Source organism: Falco biarmicus, chromosome 2, assembly GCF_023638135.1.
Source record: "Falco biarmicus isolate bFalBia1 chromosome 2, bFalBia1.pri, whole genome shotgun sequence".
Lineage (NCBI taxonomy): Eukaryota > Metazoa > Chordata > Aves > Falconiformes > Falconidae > Falco > Falco biarmicus.
The window spans coordinates 90292973-90315621 of record NC_079289.1 but is presented as its reverse complement, the minus strand read 5'-3'; the positions used below and the strand labels follow the sequence as shown (position 1 = coordinate 90315621).

Here is a 22649-nt window from a genome sequence, read left to right as displayed (position 1 = left end):
CAGGTCTCTAAATGTGTGACAGTATGTGGTGCAACATGGTAAATGAGACATTGTTACGTTTTTATATTCATTGCTAATGGCAAGTTACATGTATCAGGTAACTGAATAGAATTTAGACTACGTAAGAACAACCTAAAAATATTTAAAAATTAATCAGGATGTGGCTTGAATGTAAACTAAACTTGGATGTTTTACTAAACAAGGAAGATATTATATGTTATTAATACATGTTATTAGTATATGTTATTATTATTATTATTTTCCTTTAGCTGATATTTTTGTACTAGATTGTTGATATATGAATGGTAGTAGCATCAGATAAGTTTTGCTCTTTGAGTTTGGTGTGCTAAGCTCGGCTAAAAGCAGTTACATATCCAGGGAATATACCCTGTCTTCTTGCAGCTATGCACTGCTAAACTATTTGCTTCTCTTCGTAGGTTCAACATAGGAATGGTGTTTGGTATAGTTGCCATGTTTGGCTCTGTTATTCTTCTCGGAAAGACATTGATGCAAACACTGACACAGATGCTCACCGAGGCACCAAAAGCCCAGAATGATCGTATGCTGCAAGTTGTGGTAAGTGTTCTCTCCTCAGGTTTTTATTTGAGAGTTGTAAACTGACCTTAACCATCTTCTTGATGGGGTATGTGATGCATAAATCCACCCATGCAAGAATAGCCTAACTGCTGTTATTCATCTACATAAAAATTTGCTGATTTGTTATCAGCCTTAGCAATGGGGATAGAGGCAGTGAAAGAGGGGAAGACAAATGAAGGCAAACATGTGGAAGAGTTTATATTAAAAATTCTCAGGAGGGAGCATTGGTTAGTAATTTTTAAAAGCCCTAATTTATCATAGTACTAAGAATACAAACAGAGCTAAGAATTTGCCTCCTCTGAGCTGTGCAATGTACAGGCACTGGTGGGTGTGAAGTTTGCAGAGCACATCCATAATCAACAAGAAGGGAGGAGTTCTGTTTAATTTATTACAATAGAAAAAATTAGTGGAAAAGGGAAAGGTGTAAAGACCTTTGTGTGATAGTGGAAACAAAGATTCATTAGCGAGGAGATGGCATATTTTTTGATTGTTCAAGGACTTATACCCTAATTTACAGTGTGAAATTGAAAGTCCTGTTTCTGGCAGTATGAGTCAAAGGCCTAATAACAATGTATTTAATCATTTTATCGATTTCTGATGTTGGATGGTATATCGTATGGTTTTAGAAAAGAATGTTTTTCACAGAATGGGAGAGATTGCAAATACTGTCTTTTGTTATCTCTACACAAGGCAGTAACGGAAGAACTGACATTACCTTACAACAGTTTTAACCTGGAAGGATTCCTAGCCAACCTTCATTCCCCAAGAGTGCTGTCTGGCCAGAATGTATGGTCATTTCCCAGAAATGCAGAAAGTCCAGTGAGATTGATTTGCCTTCTGCTGCATGGCTTAGAGCAGGAGTGCCCAACCATTTCACTCTGTTTAAGTGCTCAGCTAGTCTAGTCAACAGAAGTTGGGAATTGCGTGCTGCCATGACAGACATTCCCATAAGTGCAAAACTGAGTGCATGCAGCTGGACTTAAAAAATTGCATGAGCACAGGAAGTGTGATCATTAGTGTGTGCCATAAACTTAGTGCCTTTGGGATAGTTTGGGTCTGTTTCACACACGCAGGGTGAATATAGCAAATGCAGTCAGTGTTGGCAAATGCAGGCAATGGGACTTGAGAGAGAATGTCTGGTTCTGCCACTGTAGTCACCCGGTCCACAGCCTGCTCCTGAACTATCTCCAGTAGCAGACAGGAGTACGCAGTCTGTGCATCTGGTAGAGCACAAGTTGAACGTGAGACAGAAAGTTTTTATTTTACAGTCCAACAGGGACCATCCTAAGCATGTATTTCTATTACATTCTGGAGTAAGAAAAACCACCCTTAACGTCTTCATTTTCTGAGATCATTACATGGATCTATCCACTTTTGTGACACCAGAGTAAAGTGGTCATTTGCAATATATTGCTCTTTGGAGAAAATAACATAGAGGCAACAAAAGTAAAGATGAGCCTTTGGAATTGATCTGGTGTGAGTTGGAACTATGAAAACAGAAATCTAGGATAACGTTAACAATTTCAATGTGGAATTGATTCCTCAGTGACTGCCTACTGGCGATATCACTGCATTCAAACCAAGGACAGATAGGCACTGAAAAAGATGTAATTTATAGGGATAATGTAGTATCATGTATGGGGATTAGGTTACTTCTGCTAAGTTGACTTGTGGTTCTCTTTCTTTCCTACATGGTTATTTCATTTCTGAATGGTCACGGTTGTATAATTCTGCTTTTAAAGAGTTTCAGTATTCTTTTTGAGGGGAATGTGCTAGCATAAGTTGACACAAAGTGACCCATGTGTGGTTGTAAAGAGGTGAAGAACAAGTCAGGAGGACCTCCTCCTCATTTAAATTAGTTCTTTGTATTTGACTGCCTAGAGGAGAGTGAGTTAGGATTTTTAAAAAAAACTTTTTTTTTTTTTAAACTCAACTTTAGCCTGTGGCATAAATCTGTTTAGCCTTTGTGAAGAGAGCGAGCTACAGTTCTGTTTATGTTTTATTGATTAAGGTTTTTGTACCTTTCCTCTTTTGTTCAGTTGTGTACTTTATTTAAAATACCTATCTGTAGGTAACTGGGCTGGTTTTCTTCAGCTGCCCCTTCTTGTGTTGGCTGCGCATTGACAAAAGTGTGAAAGAGACAGATCAGTTACTAGAAATGGATCTTATTTTACTAAAGGTGTTTCCAGAAGCCCATAAAATATAAGATGGCAATGCTTATTGACAAAATACTGCTATTGATTCAAAACTCTTCATGAGAGTTAGCTTCCCTTTTAGGTGAATCTTAAACTAGCTTCTATGACATGAAGTCTGGAATCATCCAGTGCTGCGTTCTAACCAGCTGCAGTCATGTTGGTATTAAGATGGCAGCTCTTGCTGTTGCTGTGTGTCCTCCCATGTGCCCAGAGCAGAGGGCCACTGGTAACAGCAGTTAACTAATGCATTAGTGCCACCAGCTGATGCTGTGATACAAGCAACTGATGCTTAATAAATGAAGAGCAGCTGCCTTCATGCAGTGAGGTACAATAGTCATGCCAGTTAAGATGAATGTCTTGGTCATGATCACACTCTGGACAGAATTTGTGAAATGCTTTGGTTTAACATTCATGAAAAGAGTCTTTTGAAGGATTTCTTTTAGCTAGATTGTTTCACCAACCTACTGTAGAGTTCTGCTGCATGGGTAGGTGAGTGCATATAATTGAGCAATGTGCAGGATTTAATGAAGGTAGCATCAAACAGGGTCTGCTTATTTGGGTCTGTACCCTTTTGTGTCCCACAGAGGTAGTTTTTAGCAAGACCCATAGACAGGCCAATATTTTTTTCCCATAGCATCTCTTTTCTGATGCTGGATCGCAATTCAAGGTGTGTTCACATCAGCTCTTTGTGACTGTAGTGGAGTGTATCCTGCTTGCAGCGGGGAGAGCTGTGGAGCTGACAGGAGAACTGTCTCACAGCAGCTGAGCGGGGATGGGAACCGAGCGGGAGAAAAGTCCATCAGGAGGAAAGGGGATGGTTCCTCATTCTGTCGCTCGTGACTGCTTTGAAGCCCATCTGGAAGCCATTGGTGTCTCATGACTAGTACAGTGGAGGACTTGGGAACGGGTGGGAATCCACAGCAACGGGAGGAATGTGAGGGACCTGCATATTATGTCTTACATAAATTAAAATAGTATACTCATTTCAAGTGCTTTTCTTTAAAGGTTAAATTGCCATATATAGACTACCAAAACTTGAACAATATACAGAAGTTACCCTTTTTTTGACCTTGTAAATTTGAGGTAGTCTCATGATTCGGACAGGGAGAGAGAAGGGAGACTGAATGTTCCAGTTGTAGGCTCATTTTCTGAACTTTCAGGGCTCATAGTGTTTTAAGTGCCATATGGTTATTTAAATTTTATTTTTTTTAAGGATGGATATTCTCTAATAGCTACATGACTGGCTGCAGGAAATTGTAAACTAATGCTCACAGTTGCCAAGCCTGTTTCATTTGAGTGGAAGTCTGTGTACATTTTTATAAACTTCTCAAGCTTAATATAGAGTAGGACACATGGGCTGTGGGAAATAAGTAGGGCAGGGAGAAAGCTTTTGCACCTGGAGAACTTTTCCGCCTTCAACAAAAGAGTATATATTTAATATATTTTAAAATACATTGAATAAATTGGGAGGAGAGGTATAAACTGATAGTGCTGCGAGAGAGCGGCCCGTGTTCTGTTGTGGGTCTGAAGGAGGTGAGTGAAAGCAACAAGTTTAGGGGCAGAATGATTTGTCTTTGTACCTCTTGGTTTGCTTCTGTGTTTTGTTCTGTTGTCATGCCCACATCAACAGGTGCCTGGTGTAAATTTGCCTGTCAGCCAGCTGACCTATTTCTTCTCTGCAATCCTCATCAGTGGTGTGATACATGAAGTCGGCCATGGGGTGGCAGCTATTCGGTAATACAGATTGCTTTTCTCTTACTATGTGCCAACAAAGGCTAATATTCCAGAGCATTTACTTCCAGGTGAATGTTGTTAGCACCATTTTGGTTTATCTAGAGAGTCTGTTTATTCTGTATTTCCTAGCTTCCTTAGATTTTAAGTTTGGAAGAATGTACAGTGAAGGATAGAATTTTAATACGGTGTCTATTCTACAAATCATGAGAAAGGACTTCTGCTTTGCAAATATACCACACTGCATCAGGGTTAAAATAATATTTATTTTTTTTTCACATGGCCTAGTTTTTTACACAGCAATTACGTTTCTGCAGCTATGGCACCTGAAGAGGACCCATGTGCTATTGCACAATGGTACTTTAAAATAGATTTTTGATTTATTTGTTTTAAACATAGCTTGTAAAGTAGCATATGAGCAGGCTAAAGCAGTAATTCAGTCAAATATGATTTGGCCCTAATTGACACTAGCATCAGAGGGTTAAGTGGTGGTTAACTGGGACTGATATTCAGGTGTTCTCTGCATTTCTCCCAGACATCGTTCTTATCTGTCCCATAAGCATGAAGCCCTAAGTTGCTTCTCTGATTTTCTCGAGTGTAGGTAGTCATGACTGCATCTTAACCCATTACTACATTTTTTATCACGCCAGAGGTTCTCAGTTCAAGGGGTGGTTTGTAACCCTCACTGTTTCATACGCTCTGTTTTTCAGCTTTTTTCCCCTGATATTCACAGGGATTTTTCTGTGGAGGGTGAAGCTTTTGCCCATCCCACCACAGAAAGAAACAACAGAATTTCCTTTCTCTTAACAGCACCTTCACATGTTGCTGGCTAGCTGCAGAGGAGCTATAGAGCTCTTTTTAAGCAGAATGAATGATTCTTACACCTTCGTGGTATGATATCTCATTCAAGACCTGGAGCAAAGGCTCTGAATGTTCATGTTTGGGTTATGTTTTTGTTAAAAACCGGATTCCTAGCTATTTCAGTGGAAAAATTAGTTTGTCCAATGTATGTTGCTGTTGCTGCTGCTGTTTCCTGCTTGGCTTCCCCCCTGGCCCACCCCCAGACCAGGTTGCATCTGTAGAGCCGTTATGGTCAATCCTCAGGGTTTAGACTCTAATAAATAGCTGTGCTGTGTGAAAATTTTATTATTCTGGCAAATCACTTTGACTCCCTGAAATCTAATGCACTTTCTCCAACTTCAGTTCAGGATAGTATTGGCTGTGAAATACAAGAGCTTACAATACTTGAACCTTAACTTAGTCAAGGCTTGTGCCAAAAAAACCTTTTTCTTCTTACCTCTGTACCTCCTACCCAAGTCATGAAATCGTGTATAGGCATTAGAATGCCTATTAATAATTGGTAGCATGAGTAGGTCTTACGACTTAACTCCAGGGAATTAATGTATTACTTCATTCTGATTAATTTTGTATAATCCTGTGTCGTCTTTTATTTTATATGCACAATAAATAAATAAATGTGAATAAACAAAATGCTATGCCCAGTGTACTGTCTCAGTGAAGATACGGAATTAGCTATCTGTGCCTGGCTTGTCTTGGAACATGGTTGTCTTGGAATAATAATTGGAATGTAATTGTCTTGAAACATGATTGTCATGCCTCTATAAGTCCCTTATGAAATTTATAGCTTCATAAAACCTTTACGTAGTTATTTCAAAAGGTGCCATTTAAAAGCACTTGTAAAACCTCTGAAAAATATATATATTATCTGTATGACAGTGTCAGCTAGTAATATATTTAAATAGTGTTTGTCCTTTTAACCTCTTGACTTGTTTTCATTTTTTCAGATGATATTTCCCCCGTTTTTTTTAGTTTACAATTTATTCTAAGTTTAATTTAGGAGAAACAAGAAATGATAAATTCCAGAAATCTCTGTTTCTGTAAAAGGAAAGTGATTGCTTATTCCAGATAATTTTTAGTAGATTAGTTTGAAACTGCATCCCACAGGCTACTTTTTTTGTTCTTTTTTACTTAAAGCTGAAGATCCCTCAAAAGTTAAAATACACATTGACTTGAAAGTAGTTTGGGTGGGGTTTTTTTTCTTATTTCATGTGATACTGTTAGCAGGATACAGAAAAGAAATTGAACTTATCTTTTTCTTTTTTTTTTTTTTTTTTTTTCTTTTTCTTCCCAGGCTCACAAATGTGTGCTGCTTAGATGTGGCAACTAGGGCAGGAAACATCCTTTATTTTAATTATCTTTCAATTATTCATATTATGAAAAAAAAAGTTAGTTTTAGAATTGTAAATTCTGTTATTCTTGTAACAAATACGTGTGCTATGTAGAATCTTGCCATTTTTCATTTGTTGGTTTACAGTAATGCCACTTCATTTTTCTTCTTTTTAAGAGAACAAGTGCGATTTAATGGATTTGGGATTTTTATCTTCATTGTCTATCCTGGAGCATTTGTTGATCTCTTCACAACCCACTTACAACTGATATCTCCAGTCCAGCAATTAAGGATATTTTGTGCAGGTAATAGTTTGTAATTTTTTATTAAACCTTTGCTTAGCAAAGTTATTTATTCCACAGGCATCATTTGTGAATCCTTGGTGGAGGATTGAAGGTTTAAAATGAAGAAGTACAAAAGCCTTTTTTTAGCTAAAGGTGATCCTGCTCCTCTGAACCTACACTGTGATTTCAGAAAATCATTTGATCACTGCTGTCGTCATTGTGCTGTTTTCTGGAGGAGAGACATCAGTTTCAAGGATCTTAAATAAGTACCAATTTCCTGTCGTGAAAAATGGTATTATATCCTAGACCTGATTCAGAAAAGTTGTGCATAAGAAATTCCAGGTATGTGGTTGGGGAAAAAATGTGATTTCTGACCTTGCTCCCTCATTAGAAAAAGCTCTTACACTGGCTCAGGTACAGAAGTTCCTTTGCTATTCCCACCCCCACCCCGTATTGTATGGCCTAAGTAGCAAAACCTTGGAGCACCCAAGCTGGAAAATACTCGGCCATGAGACTGGCGGTATGAGAACATGACTTGCTGTCACAGGTTAACACCGTTTTCTGCAATAGGAGCGATCTGTTATGTGATTTTTCAATAGTATTGTGATTTTCAGTGATGTGTGAGTTACGTTATTATACAGCTCACTGTGTTTTGATGTTGCCATCAGGAGGAAATAAAGACTAAAACATAAGCATCCAAAAAGTCACAGGTTAGAGCTCCAAATAACCTCTGAATGTTTTTGGTTTGATGTTTTTTGAAGCTCCGTCTAATGGGAAGTAGAGCCCTGTTGCTGTGGAAGGTTAGACTGAGACTGTGTTATGCTACTGGAACCACTTGTATGGTTTTCTAGAGACAAAGGTGGTTCCCAAACTACTGAAGTAGAGATAGAAAGGTTTAGCGCATCTTAGTTTGTTTCTAGATACTGTTGATTCTCTATTGCAGGGGACAGTAGGATAGCAGCCAGCCTGTTGAAATGTTTAGATAGTAACATTGTTTCTTGAATATTGTAACTAAAATAATATATAGAGGGTTTTAGGCTGGGCATACAGCAGTCTTTAGCAAAGTGTATTTTCAAGCTTTCATAAATCAAGTGTATGACGATAAATGTTAGGCTAACTTTTATGAAGCACTGTTTCCCAAATTTCCATTTCCAGCTACTGTGAACAGAACTGAGAGAGAAGACATACCAATTTTCAAAATAGTTTGCTTACATACATTCCTGAGAAATCATTTAGAAAAATAAAATTATGAGCTGTAATAGAAAATAATTGCTTGTGTGTTTTTGACAACAAGCAAACACCTGTTTTCTTGGGAAACCTGAAATAGGGGAATACAAGGTAGGAACAAGCATGTTGCAAGACTGGCTAGTATCAATGGCTTGTTATCAGTTAGGTATAACAAATTTCTGCATGTTTTTAACAGCTAATAATAGGTATGTTTCAGAACTAGAATGTTTGGTAATGATAAAATGTAATATTCAGTAAACTTGACTCAGTTTTTATTAATTGTTGGAGCAGTTGCATGAACCTATTCTTTGTGTTCTGAAGATCTGAGTTTACAGAGACCTGCTTTCAGATTATTGTATGGCAGCTAAGAAAAAATGCTAGAGTAGGGAACGACACCAAATTTTCCTCTTGTAGTCCAGCCATGCTCTGGAGATTAAAGAGTATATTTGTTGTACAGCAGATGGCATCATGAGTTCAAGAATAGTTCATAAGTGTTCTTGTAAGACTTGTGATATATTTGGCGTTAATTCCATGCTTACTAAATGAAAAGTGCTTCTGTGCACCACTTTCTTATTATTAGTTCAAATATTTGTATTATTTTTGTACATTCTTTATAATATGTTTTGTGTTGTCCTTAACAGGAAAATACTCTGAAGATTTTTTACATTTTTAATTAAAAATTAATTAGATAAGGTGTTTTAAGTCTTGTGTAAAGTGTCCCTTTTTAAATATAAGGAATTAGATATCCAAGGATGAGGCTGCTTTAGCAAAATTATTCTGATAGTATACTCAGCAGTGTGCCTCTACAGGTATTGTCATTTTCAGCCTGTATATTTTTCTATAGATCACCTGGGATGAATTTGAAGCCTTTCTGTTTTAGACTTTTCTGCTGTATTCCATACAGTAAACTCTGTAGGTTATGGTATTAAGGCCCATGTTTTCCTAGCTGTTTGAAAGTACTCCTTGTTACCCTCTAGCTGTTTCTGTCACCTCTTTTTTATTACTTTAAGGGGGATTTTTTTCCAGTTTACTGTCTTCAGGATCCACGTTGTTAAAAAGGACTTTTGTTTCTGTCGTAAAGTTTTATCCTTTGTTAAGATAAAAAAAATTCATAATTTGTTTCGTTGCACTTTGTGTGTGTACACACATACGTGTGTGTGTGTGAGATAAAGAATGGAATGCTGAAACATGTCATCTATCTGATTGCATTTCAATGAGATAAGGTTAAAAACTATAGAAAGAGAAGGAGAAGGCACTCTTAAGAAGCATCTACTAGTGGAAATGGCAACAAACCCTTAGTTAAAGTGCTGCAGAAATGTCTCTCATTTCTGCAGCCTTAGAAACATAAAAGGAGACTGGGTGACGTGTAGAGATAGCCAGGGGAAGTAAGAGTCTGCCGTATGTTATTCCTGTGTTATATACAGTGCAAGAAAGATAGGTTTAACATGTTTTTAAATATATTTACTTAATTTCCTGTCCTACACTGCAAATACAGAGTTTAATCAAAGCCCTCTTAACAAGATGAAGCACTGTAAGAAGGAAATAAGGAGTCTTCAACATTGAAAAGTTTTCCTGCATTGGTCATACAAAAAAGTTTGTCCAAGAACACAAACTAAATGAGAAAATTCTTATAGTACTGGATGTTGAAGGAAGCCAAGTGTGTCTTATGATAGTGGTTTGTTTCTTCCTATGGAGAACAGCATACCATAACGATTGCAGTTGCAAATGTTGCCCAAAATAATGTGTCAGGAAATGCTGACTTGCATAACTTTGTTTCTTGATGTGGTTTTAGGTCCAGATTTTCTTGTAAAAGAAGCCTTTTTCAAGTAATTTTCTGAACTTCTTTGGCACATATGCATATAATTATTTTCGTTCATACAGTGGAGATAATGAAAAATACTGAATTGCAACTGAATTTCATACATCTTTCTGAGGAGGACAAACAGTATTTATTCATATATAAGCCCATTTATTAAGGTTCTTAAATTCAACATTTTATTGTGGTAGAAGGTGACAATACATTTCATTCGACTGTTTTTTAATATTTATAGCTGATGACAACTCTGTAGATTGTTTCTTCTGGGTACTCTGCCCACTATGTACTTAGAAAAGTAGCGGTATGTGACGAAGTATCAATATGGTAGAATAACACCTTAAAAATCGACTTGGTGCTTCCCTGTCTTTCCTGATGGTATAATTCTCAGGGGCTCAGAGGCTTCTGTAGAATTCCTATACAAAGTGACATCATAGAAACTGAAATTTATAAAGTAATATGCATATTTTCCTTTCATGGCTGTGTTCACAAATTAACTTTTCATCCCTTCTTACAGTAATCATTTCAGAAAAGTTAATTAGAAGGTAACTGTAAGAATCTTGCATTTCAAAACCACCTTTTTGTTATTAATGTTTATTTAGAAACATGACTTTTCCCCCCTTCTTTTTAGGAGTGTGGCATAATTTTGTTCTTGGTGTTGCAAGTTTCATGGTTTTATTTCTGCTGCCAGCCATCCTTTTCCCTTTCTATTACACGGGTGTTGGAGCACTTGTAACGTATATTGCAGAGGTAAGTAAAGATCTTTAGTGTTTTCATATTATATGTTTTGTGACCTGAAATGTACTTGCGTGTCTTGTTATCACAATGAAATTTGGTCAGTGCAGCACTGCAGAATCTGATACATTGCACTGTCTCGTTAATGTTTCATTCTGAGTCTCATGTTTTTCAGTATTAGTAAATGAAGGAACATGGTGTGAATAATTATAGCCTATTCAGTAAATGTTTAGACATTTGAGATGAGTTTGCAGATTTATTTCTGGTTGTTTTGGTTTTTTTTCTAACTTCTTTTCAAATATTGGCACCAAGTAAATCTACTGGAAACTGCATTATCACTCTAGTTATTGCTATCTGGTTTTAATGTTACGGGTTATTTTGAGCTGATTTCCTTGCTTGTTTGGTCAGCTGGAAGCAAAGTAGAGATGGACTGCTGAGATTCTAGAAAGGACTTGATTTTTTTCTGACTTAATCAAATACAGAACAGTTGAACAGCAGAGTTGAAAGGATTGTCTTGGATCTAAAAGTGAACTGATAGAACTCAGCAGAGTGTGACATTTCTTGTGCTTTATATCTTTGAAAGCATAGGTACACCCTGCTTTGTTGAAAGATTCAGGGTATTAATTTAAGCTGCTTGAACTTAAAGTAGTAGGAAAAAACATAATATATTAACTTGTATGAAAATAATTACTCAGATTTGAAGAGGTCTGTGGAACACTTGGAGACTTGCCCTTTTCTTTTTCTTTGCACTAAGTTATTATTTGTAGAGGGTGTTGTTTCTGTAATGCTCTATCATACATTGAATTAATCACTTCTAGTGGAGCCTGAGGTTCTGTTTCTCTGGAAATAGCGTCTTAACCTAAAGGTTTTATGGCCATTAGGCAGAACTGTAAACAAATCTTTATAGTTTTAACTGTATTAACATGACTGACTTCACTGTTTCTTCTCAGGATTCTCCTGCCAATGGGCCAAGAGGTCTTTTTGTGGGAGACCTTGTCACTAACCTACAAGACTGCCCAGTCTATAGCGTAGAAAACTGGAATTCCTGTCTGGGAGACATTTCAGCAAAGTCACAGGTCGGCTACTGTGTAAGTGCAGCCACCCTACAGCAATTAAGCTTTCCAGCTAGAGGTATGACTTGAGGTGCTCTCTTCATTATTTTATATTGTAATTTTATCATGTCTTAAAGACTATTTGGGATTTAGGATTTGTTGCTGGGGACAGATTTCTCATAAGTCGAGTCTGCTATCCTGTCTTAAGCATTTACCTATATGCCATTCCGTTTTGTGAAATCTGAAAGTGATGAAGAGGTGGATAGAAGAATGTCTCTGGTCTTCCAGTCATTCTATACAAATATCCTTTATGATCGGAGTAATGAAATTTGCCTCTTCAGGATATTGCATAATTTGGTTATTAGCAGCGATACAGTTATCTCCTCTATTTTTAGTTCAGTTATGTGGATCAACTCAGTGATCTTTTGCAGATATAAATTCCACACATTACCACACATACAGCTTTGATCAGCATGACATTACAAATTGTGTGGTTTATGCAATGATGTGCTTTATTATGGCCACTTCTGATGTATCTCACTATACAGGTTTTAGGTTTCATTTGCTTCTTCAATCTCAGTGTCATTGCCCATAAACTCAGTTTTGTCTGGATTGCACATATTGCTTCCGGAAGTCAGTCTTATTTCCTTCTGTTTTCATTTATAAATTAGAGTGCTTGTTGCTCTAAGGGCTTACTCCTGAGAAACAAAAAAATATGAACTAAACTAGAACAATAAACAAAAATTAAGTAGAACAATAAAGAACAGTCAAGTTAAATTGGCTGATTTTCTTGTGACGTGCCCTAAAGCTCTCTAGAGTTTGTTTCACGCAAGCATCTATGGAGACTAAATTCCAAAGGTAAGGAGCTGCTACTGAGAAAAACCTCTGTGATGCTTTTCAGAGCTTTAAAATTGTCACTGTGTTTTTCCACCATACTGGAAGTAAAGAGGGGGGTCAGGCAACTTGACAACCCACGGTTTTTTTATACATTTTAGTTCTCTTGTGAGACTGAAAAGGTAGTTTTAAATTATTTGTTTTAGTATATAAGGAAAGTAATCTTACAGGTGGAACTAAGATAAATATTTAAACTGTAAACTAGTGAAATATGGGTAAGATTCTACTTTTAGAAACCTAACAGTTTGGATTATCCCTCTGAAGAGGAGGGCAACTTTGGCACATGCTTTTGGCTGGGCGGAGATGGCAAGTAAGAACCAATTCTTAGATGCTGTAGGTATATATGCTCAGATTCTGCTGTTCTATGAAATGCAGTTTCAGAGTCATGGATAATAAAACTGCATATTCTGTAACGGAACCAGTCCTATTTAGACTGAAATACTAGAAACTTAATACTGGAGACTCAATATTGCTTCCAAGCTTGGTTGCTGTATAGTGTTAGCAGCCCATTGTCTCACTGCTGCATTCTAATCAGACCAGTCTGTCTGCATTTTCAGAGTCATAAGCCTCCAGCAGTGAGAAATATTCGTCTGAAATTAAATGAACTCCGTTCGGTCTCTAGCAGCCATCATTTGTCAAAATCCTGACGGTTCACAACTTGACATAAATACAGAATGTCAATAAAAATGTATCTAGCAAAGGGACCCTATCTACTTGACCATAAACCAAATGGAGAGTAAGCTATTTGAGTATGAAGCTAGACAGAAAACAATGCCCCAAGGACCTTGAAATTAAAAAAAAAAAAAAGTGTTTTCAATGTAATGTTTATGAGGAAACTAATTTCATGGTCATTCACTACTCAAAAATAGATGTGGTTGCTTAGCCTCAGGGTACTTGAAAGAAGAATTGTATGGTACAGTGCTTGCACCTGTAAGCCCCAGGCATAAAGCTTTGTGTTAGTGAACTGCAGGTTATGCAGTGATAAATCAGCAACCAGAATTGCAGGCTTGATCTACCTAAAGATACTGCAGCGTTGCTGTGACACAGATCCTTACAGTAACCATTCTTTTGTGGGTTGTTTTATAAACTGCTTTTGTAGAATAAGTTAATTCAGTTAATTTAAAGAACGCCCTTAGAAAGATTCTGTATCAGACTAGTTATGTCATGGTTTAAAACATCGTTTATTCACTCTTGCAGCCTTCAAGGCTTGGAAAGCTTCCAAAACCTGAATCTTGTAAAGGCTTTCATGTTTTAAAGAGTATGTTTTGAGTTTTGGTCATTTTCATAGCCAGCCAGTGAAATCAGTACAGTAGCAGCTAACAAATTTATATGCCAAACCCTGATGCAAGTTGGAGACAATGGATCAAAGTATTTTGTTAACTCGTAATGTTCAGAATATTGCAGTGGTAGATCCCCAGTATCTCAAGGAGATTTATTAAGATGAAAAAAATCAGTACGTGACATGATTGAAATCAGGTGACATTAACACACAGAAGTGGTGAAGCTTATTTTTAGTTGTGACTGAACCACAGCTAGGCTGTGTGAATTACTTTAATTCTTGAAGGCTACAGGATGTTTTACTTTGTTAGGAGACTAACTTCTTTTCAGGAAGTTACTATACTATTAATTGTTTGCTCTATGCCTATGTTCTTTAGTCTATAGGAGACTCGATGGCACAGTTGAATGTTGCAGTAACAACAGCCTCACAGACATTTGCTTTTCATATAGTAATAACTTGGACAGCCACCTGGTAAGTTACTTAAACTGCCAATTCTGTTTGGTAAATCTGAAATTATTTAAATTATATTAGTAATATTTACCAACATTTATGCAGTATACTCAAGTGTTTAAGAATACTTACAGTTTGTAATAGAGGTGGATGTGTATGTTATTCTCCCCATTTACAGCTGAAACCCCCCAAAATATTGGTTATGGGTTTTCCCATGATCGATCAGGAAGTCTCGAGAAGAATCAGAAAAGATCATATACCCCCCTCATTCCTTTAGACAGAAAGACACCTTTCCCGTTTTCACCGCTGGATGTAGAATATTGGTGAGAAAAGACAAATTGTGAGAACAAGGTGAAATTGCTGATTTGATGCTTCAGTCTTTAAAGGTACTGAGACTATAGGCAAAGCAAAGCACTGGACTGTTCCGTTATTTTGTCTGAAGCCACCAGTGCTGCTCTCAAGGTTAAACTGAAAACATGCAAGAAAGTCCTAGAGATAGCCCAGTTTCTCAAAATCAGGGCATCTATTTGATTCCTTCTTCACCATGTTGATTTGTTGTCACATGTGGAAGCATACAAAGTTTCTCAGTAGGGTTTTGATTTATCAAAGCACAGAAATGTTTGTTACAGTATGTGATCCATATTGGCAGTGGTGGAATTTTTCTAACAGTTCTCTTTACAAAAGAAAGAGCACAGGTATCACCTGTAAACTTTTCTACACATATGAGTTGTTATTGTTCTGACCTCTAGTGATAAATACCTGAAGAAATGAAAATAAGCCTGTTCCTACATCTGCTATGTTTACAGTTTGCAATAATAAACATCCCACTCCAGAGTGTTTTTGTGGTATTTAACCACTAAGAGTTAAGCAGAGACCAGCAGTTCATTTGAAATATGACAGTGACTGGTAACGTTCTGGAGTTCAGCAAGATTTGGTAAATCGCTACCCCACTGAGCTTTGACATTCTTCTACTGCTTAAGAACAGAGAAGAAAAAAAAGCATTCAGAAACCTGTGACCTTCAAGGCTCCTTAGACTGGCTGTGAGTTTTTGAACAATTATTTTAAATAGTCTTTGCAGTGGTATGCAGCAGTATTTGAAAGTGTGCCCTCTCCCCCTTGTTAGAATAGAAAGAGCTTGTATTGAGGTTAATGGAGAGTGTCTGACACCATGCATTTATGGGGAGTGTAACTATCAGGCTAAGAAGCAAGAATATCCCTTTTTTTTCTTTTTTTTTTCTTTCTTTTTTTTTTCTTGCTCCTAAGGCAAACAGTACATGAACTTTCCTTGCTTGTGTTTTAAGAACAAAAGGGAAATGATCGCTGAGCTTTTACAAGAGACATGAGGGGGGAAAACAATTTCCTGTTCCTTTCTGCTGTACTCTGTTTGGCCTGTGGGGAGCAAGGAAGATCTGGTCTCTAAGACTGCAGAGTGAGAGTGTTATGGGTAGGACTTGGGACCCAACACTGCATTGTCTTGTGATCATCTGAACCGAGAATGGTTTCTTAGTTGGCACACAGATGGTAAGTTTATTGGTTTGCTGAACTAAAGGTTTTGTTCAGCTGAATGATGTTTTAGATCAATGAAGACTAAAACCTCTTAAACAAGTAAGTCACTAGTTTGTTGATGCAGGCTCTGTTCATTAGAAATCACTGGCTTATGTTTAGGTGTCTTTCTTTTTTGTTGTGCACGTGTGTACCTTTTGAAAAGTTAACTTTTATTTTGGTACATTTGCACAACCTCTCTTCCACATTCCACCAAAAAGGAATGACAGGTTGAATATGTGTCAGGCAGAGGTTCTACAGGATTTGACAAAAAAAAAAACAAACAAAAACAAACTACCAAAAAAGCAGATTTCGGCTCTTCATGGACAGGTAGTATATCAGTGAGACACTTCCTTTGCTTTAAAAAGGAATGTATAGTACCTTTTATTCTGGTCAGTTGGAAAATACGTTTAAATTTGATAAAAATTTTAAATGCCCTTTGCAGTATGCCTGTCTGCCAGCACGAAAAGTTATTGAAGCCAGCAGAGTCTGTCAAACCAACATGGACTGCCAGAAGGACCTTGTTCCAAGCTTTTGTGTGACTCCTTCTTTAGAGAACCAAACAAGGCTAATCAGGGTAAAACATCCACCCCATATTGATATGCTGTATGTAGGACACCCAATGCATCTTCAGTACACAGGTTGGTATTAATTATTAAAAGAGCTTAACAAAAGAGATTTCTAAAATGATTTACTTTGCCTGGCTGCTTGAACAAGGTCTTGGAGCGCTTGTCAGTTAACTTGTTTAATGCAGAATCCATTTGTTGTTACAGCCAGTGGAGAGACATGGACTACTCAGGCCTAAAATGAAATGTGCACAGTGCAATGAGTTACGAAGGTAATAGAAACCATATGTGACGTGAGATGGTTGTTTTTTCAGAAGAGTATGAAAGGGCTTTTTCTATAACGGATCTCACCCAGGTTAGTCATGGGAACCAGGCACCTGCATTTTCCTAACACATAAACTTCTCAAAAAGCTATTGTAAAATCTCTAGGGCATCTTGGTCTGACATCTTGCCTGGAATATTAGCATGACTGCTGAAATCACACCTAATACCCAAGTATCTGTGACAGATTCCCATGACTACCGAGACATAAGAACACTCACAACACAGTTTTTTTCTGATTATTTATTTCTTTATTTGAGTGCCCTAAATCAAATAACATATAACCATTTAGTTCCTTACTTTGAAATGGAATATGGTTGTCCTTTAGGCAAGCTTATGTTCTTCAGCCATATATACAAGTAAAAAGTAATTCTGCTTTTCAAGCAAGTGAAGTATGGAAAGAAGGAACAAACTCATCAACATCCCTGCTTAGTAGCTTGAGTGGCATGGTGAAAATTAGCTTCAGATGGGCTTAAAAAAGTGTGAAGTGTTAAACTACCATTCCTTCCTGTGAGGAACCTGTCTGTTCCTCAAAGATGGCTATACCTCAGAGAAGGAGATTTGCTTCAGACATCTTGAAGTACCTCCCGAGCAAGGCATTGTACTTTTCTGAACCAGCACTGGAATTAGGTACAAAAGAGCTTGAGAAACAGTGATGAAAACTGGTAGTGTAAATCCATTAGCATTCTTGCATAACCATATCTTTAATTAATCTGCAAGTCTTTATCTTTCTGTGCTGGTCATATTTTGATACGAATTACTTATTTCTACTTGTTTACACTATATCCTCATTTAAGAACAAAATGTGATCTCTTCACTTGTGACTTTTGCCCTCTTGCCTCCTCTTAGGAGGAAAACATTGTTTACCTGTGTGATATCAACACACTGTTCTATATTTGATGGCGTCTATTCCAAATGCAGCAACAAATTTTAGGAGTAGGGTTTGATAATTTTTGTAAGCTCCCTTTCTTGGTCTGTAACAATACAAACTGTAGATACTCTAGAACAATTGATACTGTTCTCTTTTCCAGTATGTTGGAGCAATGGAGTTTTAGTCAGGGTTTCCTACTGAACGGTAATTCTGCAAAACAATTGAACCTGTCAGTCAGAAGTCAGAAAAGAATGTTGTTGCATCTAATGAGGTAGTTCTACTTTAGGAAGTTACTGTGTGAAAATACAGTGTATTTATAGGAATATAATTTTAAAGTGATTTACTGTACTTTAGGTATTGCACACTGAATGTGTTAATTTGAAAGCTAAAATCTTGATTTTATTACAAACTTTGCTGCAAATGCAACCTGTGCTCTATGTTCCCCTTGGAAAAACACAAGAGCTAAAATTACGGGATCCTGGTTTGGGCAGCAGATAGTCTACTGTACCATCGTAGAGTTCCATGCATTCCAATGAAACAATTTCTAAATATTTCAGACTTAACTTTGCACTGTACAATTCTGTCTTGGGGCCAACAGGTTTGATTATTTTTTTCCCCCCTCCCAAGTGTGACTGATCAGAATGTGGTAACCATTTTCTTACAGTTAAGAAAGGAAAATAGTTTCTTCCTCTACTGTGTGAATTTTGAAATAGGAATGCATTTTATTGAAATGCCTTATTATTCTTTAGTGTGATCTTAATGCCTGCAGGGTACATTACTTTTAGAGTAGTACTACATTTAAAACACAGCCTGATAAGGGAGTTGCGCTACTGTGTGACTTTACTTTCTCTAGAAATGTCACCAAAGTAATGTTTGAAAAACATTCTAATGCTATGCATGTATTATTTTCTACTTAGGCTTGTATTGTCATGATAGTCCTGATTTATGGAGAAGCAGTAATTATTTCATATTTTCATTTGAAGCTACCTTCCTGATAAAAACTTATATCCATATTAGCTACTTACAAGAAACAGGCTATACAGCTTACTTAGAATGGTTCTGTTTCCTCAAGGTAAAATATCCTAGCAAAAATGGTTTTGTTGATATGGATACCATATATAGCTCCTGTTTCCAGTATATAATTAAAAAACCCAACTGGAAAGATTCATAATCCTAAACGAATTTACGTTGCTGGAGAATTGGCCAAAACTAAACCAGAAGAAATTATTAGGGATGCATGTTGTTTAGGATGGCCATATTTATTAATCCTTTTAATTATCATTGTCTCTGTAAAAAGTATCTAATGTAATCCAATATAAATCCCTACCATGGGTTTAATTCATGTGGTATTACTCAAGACTTTTAGACTTTTCTTATTGCAGGCTAGTAATGCTCTAGAGGCTCTCCCTGTTTGGACAGATGTTATTTAAGGTTGAAATGGAGGGCACTGTCATTATTGTCATACAACTTTGCAGTGTGTCTTCTTTATTTTGTATGGGCTTTTTCATTTCTTCATGTCATTTCTGGTATTGCAAAATCTTGGCTTCCTTCTCTGCCCCTCGTTGGTTGAGAATAATCTGGTGACTAACATTCACATTTGGAATTCATGCTGTTTGGGAGATCATATCCTTGAATGTTACTGCATCTGCATCACTCATCAGGGATCGAAACCTGCAAGATTTACTTCATGAAAAGAAGATGGAACTTACCTAGAAGATAATTTCCCTAGACTGGACAAGTCTGCTTCTGTTGTATCCAAGTCTTCTGGGGGAAACAAAAAAAGCCACTTCCTGGAAGTTTTTTAGGCAACAAAAGCCATAATCCCTGATGAAGGTCTATCTGGTACTATCTGGTTTCTCAGTATTTCTGTGCTTGCTTTCCCTTATTGCTGAGGATGATGCTTCTTTTCTTTCAACCCATATTTAAAAGGTTACATGTGTAGTTCTTCCAGAGACCACACAGGGATATCTCATGCCGTGCTGTCCCTCTCCCTCTCTGCCATGGCATACATGCCCTTTCCCCCATTAAGAGGTTTTGAAAAGCGCTTTGGTCAGCCTAGTCTCCAAATCACTTCTAATTAAAATTGTGTCCATTGTGCATTCTTCACAATATTTGCCAACATCATCTAGCATTAGCCAACAAAAGAAATGTTAATTCCAGGTCAAAGAATTGTTTAATTAGAGTGGGAAAACAATGACTGTTTTCTCTCACCCAGCCTCACTGCTGTTCCCCTCTTTCCAGCAGTGTCTTTTGAAGACAAGCCTGGAGAACATAATTTCTGTAATTTTTTTTATTATTCATCGGACAGATTTCCCTGCTGCCATTAGGTATGATCCATTACAGACACTAAATTCATTGCCTCATGTTACAATGTCTAGCACTTGGTCCAGCAACTTCGTGAGGAGTTTGTGTTTTGGAGATTGCTTTAGCAGCAAGGTTTGGAGTTGAGATCCCTGTCCAGTGGCTGTCAGGGACAACAGAGGGTTTGTTGTAACAAAGAGGGAAGGAGATTAGTGATCCATTTGCAATGTAGGCACAACTTCAAGTTCAGGATGGTGACTTGTTTGTGTCCGTTGGGTGTTTGTCAGGAGGCAGTCAAGCTTTTGAAATTACAGTGTATTTCAGTGTATGTCTTTTGAATACACTCGCTGCCTCAGCCATTTTGATATTTTAGCTCATGAACAAGAGGTCTGATCAGATGTTCTGATACCAGCCTTCAGCTTGATGAGTTGTTTGCTTTGGATATCACTTTGGATATCATTTGACTTGGATGCCTCTGACTTTCTGAGCTGGATGGTGTCCAGGATTTCTGTCTGTTATGCTCTTCACTCAGGGGTCCAACAGACTTATTTATTTTCTCTCGGTTCCCCTAATTCAAAGTCTTTCTTAAGCTAAGGTAAGAAAGAATATAATTTTCAAGCTGTCTTGGCACAGCTGTGGTAGTTTTGGTATTGTAAAGTTTTCTGGTTGTTGCCACACCAAAACCTTTTTTGGGACTCCTTGCTATCCAAATCTCTCCATCCCATGGTATGTTTGCTGGTTGCACTCATCAGAAGGGCCTCTGTTAACACAAGAAAATGTTGTTATGTGACTGAGTAGACCAGTTCTCTGCCTCATGTGCCTTTGGGACTGCTTTCCCGTTGCTTTTTTTTTCCATGTCCTTGAATTGTTGATTGAACCTGAAGAAATCTGATGTTGCTCTTAACTAAGACGTACTTAGCAGCACTTTTGGTATGTCATGTGCTAGTACTGTGAGGTTCCAGCAATTTCTTAGCCTATGGTTTTAAAATTTGTCAAAGGGTGGGTTAAATTGTTCCTTTCCCAAGGGATATTTGTTTTGAATGGGATTTGAATTCTTGCTTTCACATGTCTCTGTGGAGATGGTATTTCTTACAGCTATAACTTTTTCCCAGGTGGGTAGGGAAAATTCAGGCTGCTGTGGCTGACCTCAACTCACATCCAAAGTTGTTCTTCAGGGACAGAGTGACTATTGTTGATACTGTGCAAGCTCATTCTAAAGGCAAATTTTTGATTGTGCCTTAATTTACCTAATCCTCTTCTGCTATGCTATGAGTAGAGCCTTCTAGTAGCAGAAGTGTCTCTTGCAGCTGTCACAGAACTAATGCTTTCAAACAGTTCCTGAGGCTGGCAGACTGAGACTGCTGTTTACTTTGAAAGACTGCATCAAGACTTTTTATGAGACAACCCAGATGGAGCATCCCTGCACTAACAGTGCACTCTGGGAGGTCTCAAGCTACCTCAGTTTTCTTGAGGAGTCTCTCATAAACATTTGACATGCAGTCAGCTGAAGCTTCATGCACCTCTTCAAAGAAGTTACAGTACTAAGGAAGTGTTTCAAGGTCATGTGGTGCTTGACACTGCAATTTTCCAGTCACTGTTTATAGGAAGGATGCTGAGTCCCACCTCCTAGGTTTTTAAGTTGCACTAAGTTGCATCTTGGAGTCACTTACAGTATCATATGAAGGCAGAAAAAGAAGCTACTTACGTGTTGGCTAACTGGTGTTAAGATATGTAATGCAGCTGTGCATCATCTCCTAGCCTTTGCTTTCTCAGAGTGAGTCCAGAATTCTGCTCTCTATCTGCCCCACTCCTATACAACATGAGCTCAGTCTCAGGTCAGGGGGTTCTTCTGCAGGTACTGCAAGAGAAGAATTTTCTGGTCTTTGGAGAAAAGTACATGTGTGCACCCACAGTATGAATGTATACATGTGTGCTGCATATGTTGAAAAAGTCTGGTGACTATAATCTCTTTTTGTATGTTTTTCTTTGAAAAGAACTTCTATTACACCGTGTGGTCTTTATGACTACAGATGTCCAGTTGCCTCTGAAAATATGTATCTTAGATCTACTTTTACCGAAATCATGCTAATTGTATTCTGTGGAGTGACTTTACTATGACAGTGACCATGTTTAGGAAATATTTAATGGCTGCATTCTTCTGAAAACAAAACCCAAGCAAAACTGGTTTTAGATTGGTTATTTGTCTTTGAAGAAATGTCATTTGAAATCTGATTTTTCTGCAAATTTATAATCTAAAATTCATAAATGTTATAATATTGGAATGATTGTTCATGATTTGTGCATCTTTTTATTTTCATTTCAGTAAGTCTCAGCAGTTTTGTACCACGACAAAACTTTCTAAGCATTGATCTGCCGGTGGTGATAGAGACATTTTGCAAGTATCCTTTGAAGTATGTTTGTTCTCTTAAGGCAAGAAGGGAACTGTTTGGAATTTGGTGACACAGCAAAATTTCCATTGGATATCCTTTTAGACAGGATGCTCTGAAACATTTCTGTAGAGGTTTGACATCTTTTTTCCATCTCTGCATTGATTATTGTCCATTTGCCAAGCTCAGAATGAAATCTCTCACTTTCTTGTGCTT

At 37.4% G+C, this 22649-nt stretch overlaps 1 protein-coding gene across 9 annotated transcripts in view; it reads left to right on the top strand.

The window, feature by feature from the left end:
* The window catches only part of MBTPS2 (membrane bound transcription factor peptidase, site 2), a 47827-nt gene that overhangs the window by 7061 nt on the left and 18117 nt on the right, over positions 1 to 22649 (top strand). For 3 of the 9 annotated variants that reach the window (XR_008820251.1, XM_056328976.1, XM_056328975.1), the window contains exons 3-10: positions 438 to 576; positions 4423 to 4526; positions 6889 to 7016; positions 10667 to 10785; positions 11721 to 11901; positions 14372 to 14466; positions 16433 to 16628; positions 22370 to 22445. Coding sequence is in view for 5 of the 9 variants with exons in the window: in XM_056328976.1 (XP_056184951.1) it covers positions 438 to 576; positions 4423 to 4526; positions 6889 to 7016; positions 10667 to 10785; positions 11721 to 11901; positions 14372 to 14466; positions 16433 to 16628; positions 22370 to 22445 (1038 nt within the window). In the remaining 4 variants the exon portion in view is untranslated. Of the gene's footprint in view, positions 1 to 437; positions 577 to 4422; positions 4527 to 6888; positions 7017 to 10666; positions 10786 to 11720; positions 11902 to 14371; positions 14467 to 16432; positions 16629 to 16760; positions 16826 to 22369; positions 22527 to 22649 lie in introns of those variants that run through there. The other 6 variants (XR_008820253.1, XR_008820252.1, XM_056328978.1 and 3 more) reach the window with 4 other exon arrangements.